The sequence below is a fragment of the Lepisosteus platostomus genome, chromosome 13 (genome assembly GCF_059453375.1).
Source record: "Lepisosteus platostomus isolate fLepPlt1 chromosome 13, fLepPlt1.hap1, whole genome shotgun sequence".
NCBI classification, from domain to species: Eukaryota; Metazoa; Chordata; class Actinopteri; order Semionotiformes; family Lepisosteidae; genus Lepisosteus; species Lepisosteus platostomus.
The window spans coordinates 13,780,883-13,789,681 of record NC_142623.1 but is presented as its reverse complement, the minus strand read 5'-3'; the positions used below and the strand labels follow the sequence as shown (position 1 = coordinate 13,789,681).

The following is an 8,799-nucleotide window of genomic DNA, read 5'->3' as shown; positions in this document are numbered from 1 at the left end:
GTTACAGTAGGAGCTACAGTTCCAGTGCAGTAGAACAGTCCTGTTACAATAGGGGCTACAGTCCCAGTGCAGTAGAACAGTCCTGTTACAATAGGGGCTACAGTCCCAGTGCAGTAGAACAGTCCTGTTACAATAGGGGCTACAGTCCCAGTGCAGTAGAACAGTCCTGTTACAGTAGGAGCTACAGTTCCAATGCAGTAGAACAGTCCTGTTACAGTAGGAGCTATAATCTGAATTCTAGATCTTGAAATCTTTATCCAATGCAAAAAAATAAAATCAAGTCATTGCGGCTCAGATTTCATCAGCCATTATCAACAAGTCGTAGATACAGAGTGTGTTGGTGACAGAGGCTTTGTCGCTGCAGAAATCGCGGGGTAGAGGAGACGCAGCAGGACAGGGAGATGGTACCTCAGACCCGGACGCGTCTGACGCGGGCTGGGCATTCAAACGGGGGGGGAGCGGGGGAAGGGGCTGAGTGTTTCTCAAGCAGGGCCAATCGGGAACTCAGAGAGGCCCAAACTGTCAAACGGCCACAGCGCCCCAACTGAGAGGGGGTGGGGGTAGGAAGTGTGAGGGGGGGGAGAAAGCCACACGCACAGAAGGAAGGAAGGGGAGAGAGAAAAAGAAACGTGCCGACGGTCAGAGAGAGGGGTAAGCAGGGATGGAGAGAGAAAGTCACAGAGAAGGAAAGCGCATGCGAGAGAGAGTGAGAGGGCCAGAGCTGTGCAGGGAGGGAGAAGACCGGCGGCCATGTCAGAGTTGGGCCGCCTGTGGCTCGCGCAGCGTGTGGAGCACGACGAGGGAGGGATGGAGAGGAAGGAGAGCAGACAGAGATGGAAAGAGAGAGAATGAGAGCGCAACGGGGCAGGGGGGGAACCCCGGGTGGCGACGTGACCGCAGCTGCGTGACAGCAGTGATTTTTCAGTTTAGCTGCAGAGGGAGCAACTCGGCTCAGACCAGTCAGCCTGAAAGTGCTCTCCTGGGCGTGCGGTGAGCAAGGGGGCGGACAGCCTGCTGTCTGCAGCTAGAGCCACTGAGAACCAGCTCTCCGCCACTCTCACACACCGACACACACCGAGACTCCAGTGAAGTCGCAGACACACACGGAGACACCAGTACACTCACTAACTGAGACACCAGTACACTCACTGACACACACACACACTGAGACACCAGTACACTCACTGACACACACACTGAGACACCAGTACTCTCACTGACACACACTGAGACACCAGTACACTCACTGGCACACGGACTGAGACACCAGTACACTCACTGGCACACGGACTGAGACACCAGTACACTCACTGGCACACACACACACACACACACCGAGACACCAGTACACTCACTGACACACACACCAAGACACCAGTACTCTCACTGGAACATGCACTGAAACACCAGTATACTCATTGAGGCACAAGTACACTCACTGACACACACACAAACCGAGACACCAGTACTTCTACTGGCACATGCAATGAGACACAGCACATGAGACACTCATCGAGACACAGCACAGTCACTGACACACACACTGAGACACTATCATATATATACACTGACAGGTACTATCATACAGTATACTGTATAATCCTAGTCCCTCAACACACTGACACATGGCAAACATACAGTCTGACAAAGCCATTCACAGGAACAACAGTAACATAGGCACAGAAGCAACAATGAGGTTTTGTAAGAATTTATTGTGTAAATGTTTATCTCATATCATTCTCTTCAAGTACAGAACACTGAAATATTTCAATTATATCCATTATCCATCATATTCATTAATACCACTGGCACCATCTTGTCCATCACTGTTATTATCGTTATTATTACACAACACCTAAACTGGTAAAATGCACAGAGAAATGGACATTAACTGAGCAGGACACAGCATCGCCATGAGAGAAATGAAATACAGTAGTTGGAATAAATAAATAAATAAATAATATTAATAATCTTTATGAAATCAGTGCACATCATCATCATTATTATTACTATTCTAATCATTAGTGAGTAATGACCAGGACCATCATTGTCCAGCAGTGTGGTGTGCTGCCGGTCAGTAACAAGACCTGGACAGCAAGGTCCGTGTCAGACTGCCCGCTCTGCGGTCCGTCTGTCCCCAGGCTGCACCACCAGCATCAGGCGGGGTGAAGAAGCGGTTTTTTTCTTGAAAAAAAAGCGCTGATCCAAGCGTTTCCGGATTATTCTCAATATTCCACCCTGTTATTGGCAAGGAAGTCCAATAGGATTGAAAGAAAGCAGCTTTGTTTGGCCCGTCTTATTCCGTTCACCCAATCAATCCCAGAATCCCATCCAGCCTCCCTGTGATGGAGCCCAGGACACAGCACAGCAGGGAAAGCCTGTCCCAGACTCCCACAGCTCTCTGTGTCAAGAACTAAGGGAGGTTTCCACGGTCCTGGCAGTCTCAAGGAGCTGTGGATCTGGGAGAGGCCTGCTGGTTGCGGATTGCTCGGACACTGTAGAGGGCTGCCCAGGTGGAGGCACGGTGCATGATGGCTGCCAGACACACAGAGCGCTGCTCTCGCCAGGACACAGAGAGGACAACTCTGAAAGATGAAGACACGTAGCCAGCCCGGTACCCTGTACAGCCCTTTCCACTCCAGATTGCACTGATCTAAAAGCACACCCAGCGCAGCACCGCCTCCTTCCTCTCTCAACAGCATTTACAGAAGCAACACAGTCTGCACTGGGACCACAGCCCACAGACGCCCCTCATACACAGGCCTGTGACTGAGAGTGAGAGAGAGAGAAGAACTGAGTGGATCAGTGGCAGGAGAAAGAACGAGACTGGGGAATGAGAGACACTGTTTAACTATTTCACTGTTAGAGAGTGAAGGAGTGACTGTTATAAAGTGAGAGAGACCAGAATGGAGCGTTTCACTGTCAGAGAGTAAAGAAGTGTCTCTGTTATACTGTAAAGTGAGACCAGAATGGAGTGTGGAGCGGCAGATATGTTCAGTTTCAGGGAAAGTGAGATATGGCAACAGAATATTTTAGTGTTAAAGAGATTGCACAATGCAGTTCCTCAGTATTATTGGTGACATTGAGGCATTTTTGTATTACAGACAGGAAAAGGTTAGAATGGAGAATTGTATAACAGAGAGAGCCCCAAGGCAGAGGCAAGGCACTACTGAAGAGCTCCCTCTGTTACTGGGGAGGGAGAAGTCACCAGGCAAGGTACAAACTGCTATACACTCCAAAGGCACTAACTCGGCAGCCTGGGCCTGGGTCACAGACACATACTGCTGCCGCCTCCTGTGGCCCATTCCTGTACCCAGCCTAGTGACACAGCCGATCAATACACACTCCCAGTGACACACTGAGCAAAAACAAGGCAAATGCAAGATCACTCAGTACAAGCGCTCCACTGCCCATCTATTTCACAGCAGCGATGCCAGGTGACACACTGGAAACCTACAGCTGCCACTATTGTCCTGTAACACTGGCCAGCTCTCGTCCTGGGCAGACTGTGTTCAGCAGAGCGTACAGGTCCCTCCTAAATCCTCCCACTACAATTCCTGGGGAGAACAGTCAGGTCTCCATGGACTGCAGAGAAGCAGGGCCTGGTTTTCACTCAAAACGACTGCTGAATGTTAGCTCTTGTTTTAGGCAAGTGCCTTGAAGAAGACATTTTTGTTGGCTAAACTACTGTGCCCTCTTAGCTGCCTCACTCAAGCTGCCTCAGGTTGCCAGTGTGGACCCTGCTGTGATTTTGAGATGACCTAAAAACCCGCTGGGCTCAGGATCCCCATGACCAGGCTGGCCATCGCTGCTGCCTATGTAATGAACCATGCCCATTGACCCTAAGAGACAGGGCAGCCCTGTGGGCATAGACTGGGCCTTCATGGTGACTGACTGGGGTATAGCCTGGCCATGGCACCAGTTTGGCAGAGGTTTCAGGAAATGGAAAGTGGTGTTTGGGTTCTGTGAGGAACAGCTGTGGGTTTCACGGTGCCCTGGTCAGTGCACCTCTTGCTTGCACAGTAAAACAGAGTGGGACGCACACGCTCGGACTGAGCCACATGGGTCAGCACCACTTGGCACTCTCAATACATCAACGGCACAGGGAAGAAAGTTCTTGTAAAAAAAATTTTTTTAAAAAAAAAATGAATACAGAAACCATCACATTGAAAAAAAAAGAAACAACGACAACAGATTTGGCACCATGGTTTTGAGTTAATTGATGATCTTTGTTTTACAAGTGAGAAACTGAAGGTTTCTCTCTCCTCATCTGTATGGTTTAAGACAAATATACACACATACATAGTTATGTTTATATATAGGTATTTATAGTATAATCTATTATATTATCTAGTAATACCCCTATTATAGATATGTAGAAGAGTCCATGCTTTACGACTCTGAAAGAGGCCCCAGCAGGATTGGAGCTCCTCAGACACTCCTCATTTTCACCTTCGATTTCTGGCATTTCTGATTTCTTTTCTCCAGCAGGAGGCAGTGGGCAGCGTGCAGTGCAAGGGGCAAAGGGGATATTTACCCATTCCTGGTTGGACACGGAGAGAGACCGAAAGGGAACTGCACAGAACCACTCAGCATAACACTGTTTTAACACAGTCCAGCCCCAAGCCTCCAGACAACGGAGTTCTGTTCAGAGCTACTGTACCTTGGCTGCTTGTTTTAAACCTATTTCTGCCCTCTCTATCTGTGTTTACAGTTGAGTATTAGTTTTGCCAAAGCTATTTCTGTCACCTAAATACTGAGACAAACTCAATCTCTAATTGTTTTCCTGGCATTGGTCTTCGTGAAGAAAACCAGTCCGCCCTCCTCTCACTGAGTGACAAAGACAAATCACTAAGACAAACCACTCAGAGTAATCTTCATAGAATGAAAGTCCTGTCTGCAGACAGCTTGACTGATAGTTTGAACTTGCACAAAGCGTGTTTTTCAAACTGCATTTTAAGTTATGAACAACAACGAACAAGTCTGCCACAGTTTTCAGTGCGGAGTGGGGAACAGGCTCTTCAGAGTCCAACTCGATGCAGATAGATCTGTTTTATCAACATATGAGTGGTTTGCCGGTGGGTAGCTTGAGCAGTTACAAACGACAAGATTTGGCTGTCCGAGATGCACTCCAGCACAGGCTCAAGCCCTGAGCTTCAACTCAAGGGGCTCTGTTAACAAACTCAAGCCTCAGCACTGCCCCCTGCTCCACTGGAAGTATTCCTGAAACACCACATCCAGCTTCCTTAAGATCGCTTGGACATGGGAGTTCACAAGGCCTCAACCCTGAGTCGCAACTCAGCTGTGGGAATGGAGATGCAATCCATTTCCTGACAGCGTCAAAGACAGTGGACAACGACTGTAGGCATTGTGTTTCTTGTGGAACCTTTTAAACATCTTTTTTCAAAGCCAAAGGAGAAATGACCCTGTCTGTCACTTGTCCCTTAACTTCTGGAACTCTCCTTTCAGTTCTTCCCCTCTTCCCTCTCTCTGTGCTGAGCTCAGCACTGACAGGTGCGATTCCAGCACGTGATACAGAACCTCGCATCTCTGGTTTCCAAGCTTATTGAGCGTGACAGACATCATTTCACAAAAACTCCAACACACGGACATGCTCGCTTCCAGGACTCCAAGATTCTAAAAGCTTGCAGACGACAGGTTGGTGGACGATCCTGAGGCTACTGAGATCGAGAGCTATGGTCTCCTTTTTAAAAAGAGTCTTGGACAGTCTGAGGAATGCACAAGTGTTGTCCTTTACACAATACATGGGAGTGTAAACTTCTTTTAAGAAAGTTTGTGAAATGGTCTTTGAGTTTTTCTCTGGTCTGTGAAGCAGCTTGTTTTTTTGTGTAGTGTTTTCACAGCAGGCAGTGGCAGAGCTGGGCAGAGTCTGTAGCAGCCTGTTAACACCAAGAGAGCAGCAACTGAGAGACTGGGAGAGAAGGAGAGAGAGAAACTGGGAGGGACTGGGAGAGAAAGAGTGAGAGAGACTGCGAGAGGGAGAAGAGGAAAGCAAGGAAGGAAAGGGAGACAGAGACTGGCTGGTGGAGGCTGCGCTGAGCTCATTTCAAACTGCTCTAAACTACAACACAGGAGAGATTTTCACTGGAAGCACCAAGAGCTGAATTTCTGAAGACTGAAGACAAAGTCTTAAGCCTTTTGTCTGAGTGGGTGAAAGTGGGTGGGGGACATGTTTGCAACATGTGTTGAGGTCACTGGTTACCAGTGCGTGCTGAAGACAGTTCATCGAGAACAGAAACAGTCATGCAAAAAAATACACTTCCCAGTCTCTGGGCAAGTTCAGCCTCTGAGGACACACAAAGGATGCAGGGAAACCAGAAATACCCAATAGGCTCTGAATGCACAGTGATCTAACCTTCCCTAGGTTTCACATACTATAGCTGCAGGGCCTTTATACAGAAGCCAGTACCAGACCCTAGCGATTTCAAACAGCACTGAAGCAAAAAAGTGTTCGATGGAATTAATGTGACGTTTCTAATGCTGTCTTTTCTGCTCCATCAGTGCAGCAGGTGAAATCTGGAACGGCTAAAACAGCTGTGCAGCAGGAGCCTGATCTCCCATCACTGTGGATGTGTCATGGCAGGTATGGCCATGCGGGGCACAGTTTGTAGAAGAGGAAGCTCTTGGGAGGGAAGGTGGCGGACACAAACAGATGCGCCTATGAAGGGTTAGGGTGCTCTGCTGTCCGATCTAGAATACAATGTGTTTCAGTGGCCCCGGCAAACCGGTTTCAACGTGTGGCTGGGTAGCGTGCTCCACGCTGACGATGGCAGTGGAAAGAGAGGAGTCTGACGCAAGCCAGGAGACTGAAGGTGAGGTATTACTTCCCACAAATCCTTAAGAAGCAGCACCAAGGACACTCCTGATATCCTGTGTGCCTGTCCCCTACAATCCCCCCAACACACGCTCTGAACACACAGCAGGCCCTTGGGCTCCCAGAGCCAAGGCTGAGCTCCACAGCCACGAGACTCTGGACTGCTCTGCCAGAGCTGGGTGTGTAGGGGTTTTCGATGTGAAGAAGAGTCTCTCTGAGGGAAACTCTTTTCAGCACAGCACTGACTACTTGGAAAGGGGCGGGACACAGGAAGAGAGGGAAATATCAAGGGATTCGAGAGAGAGATGATAGGACTCTCCCTGGTTACAGACCCCTGGGAGATGTGTCTGTGTGTGTGATAAAGAAGGAAGCGGGGAGGGAGAGACAGACAGAGGAAAGGCCAACAGTGCTTGGATTGCAAGATGGTGAAGTATAAAAAAAGTGCCTAGGAGCTTCCTGTAGCCGCTGAGCACCATGCCTGTAAGTCTGAGACAAAGAAAGGAGGCACAAGAGAGAGAGGAGCAGTGGGGAAGAAGTGGAGAGAGGGAAAATGTACAACACTGAAGCAGGAGACCTGACTCTGTGAAAGACAGTGAGAAGGGAGAGAGGTGGCGTCTCCTTTGTTACCTCTCTCCCTCTGTAGGGCCTCAGTTTTCCAGGGCATCAGCACAGCCCCTGTGGGTGTACAGCTCCTGCTCAGCCAAGCCAGCATCTTCGGCGTTTTGCTCGTCCGCCTCACTGTCTGTGCTGCCCTCGCTGTCCTTCCCATCAGCCCCCAGGCCACAGGGGTAGCCAGAGGGGTAAAGGGCGCCTGGTGGGAGGGGGCTGGGCAGCAGGTCGTCGTCCGAGCTGAGAGAGTCGCCCTCCCCTGCTGACACTTGGCCCACCATGTGGAGCCCATCGAATGACCGCATTGGGTCCTTGAAACGCTGGGACGGTCCTTTCAACTGTCTGATCTGGAAGGAGGCAGGAAGGGAGTGGAAAGGAAAACAAAGATAGAAGGGAGTTAAGATAGGAACACTGGCATCCTCAGTACATTAACATTTCTCATTGGCAGCAGTTTCTCATGTGTATGTGACTATATATGTGTATATGTATACAGTGCCTTGCGAAAGTATTCGGCCCCCTTGAACTTTTCAACCTTTTGCCACATTTCAGGCTTCAAACATAAAGATATAAATTTTTTATTTTATGTGAAGAATCACCAACAAGTGGGACACAATTGTGAAGTGGAACGAAATCTATTGGATTTTTGAAACTTTTTTAACTAATAAAAAAATGAAAAGTGGGGCGTGCAAAATTATTCGGCCCCTTTACTTTCAGTGCAGCAAACTCACTCCAGAAGTTCAGCGAGGATCTCTGAATGATCCAATGTTGTCCTAAATGACTGATGGTGATAAATAGAATCCACCTGTGTGTAATCAAGTCTCTGTATAAATGCACCTGCTCTGTGATAGTCTCAAGGTTCTGTTGAAAGCGCAGAGAGCATCATGAAGACCAAGGAACACACCAGGCAGGTCCGTAATACTGTTGTGGAGAAGTTTAAAGCCGGATTTGGATACAAAAAGATTTCCCAAGCTTCAAACATCCCAAGGAGCACTGTGCAAGCGATCATCTTGAAATGGAAGGAGTATCAGACCACTGCAAATCTACCAAGACCTGGCCGTCCCTCTAAACTTTCAGCTCAGACAAGGAGAAGACTGATCAGAGATGCAGCCAAGAGGCCCATGATCACTCTGGATGAACTGCAGAGAACTACAGCTGAGGTGGGAGAGTCTGTCCATAGGACAACAATCAGTCTTACACTGCACAAATCTGGCCTTTATGGAAGAGTGGCAAGAAGAAAGCCATTTCTCAAAGATATCCATAAAAAGTCTCGTCTAAAGTTTGCCACAAGCCACCTGGGAGACACCCCAAACATGTGGAAGAAGGTGCTCTGGTCAGATGAAACCAAAATCGAACTT

At 48.6% G+C, this 8,799-nt stretch overlaps 1 protein-coding gene across 4 annotated transcripts in view; it reads right to left on the bottom strand.

Annotated features, from left to right (window-relative positions):
• Positions 1–1,692: 1,692 nt before the first annotated feature.
• Positions 1,693–8,799, bottom strand: part of LOC148649985 (EVI5-like protein) — a 44,319-nt gene continuing 37,212 nt past the window's right edge. For 3 of the 4 annotated variants that reach the window (XM_088603281.1, XM_088603283.1, XM_088603284.1), the window contains one exon: positions 1,693–7,791. In XM_088603281.1, coding sequence (XP_088459407.1) covers positions 7,483–7,791 — 309 coding nt within the window. In that variant the 3' untranslated portion in view covers positions 1,693–7,482. The remainder of the gene's footprint in view (positions 7,792–8,799) is intronic. The other variant, XM_088603282.1, reaches the window with a different exon arrangement.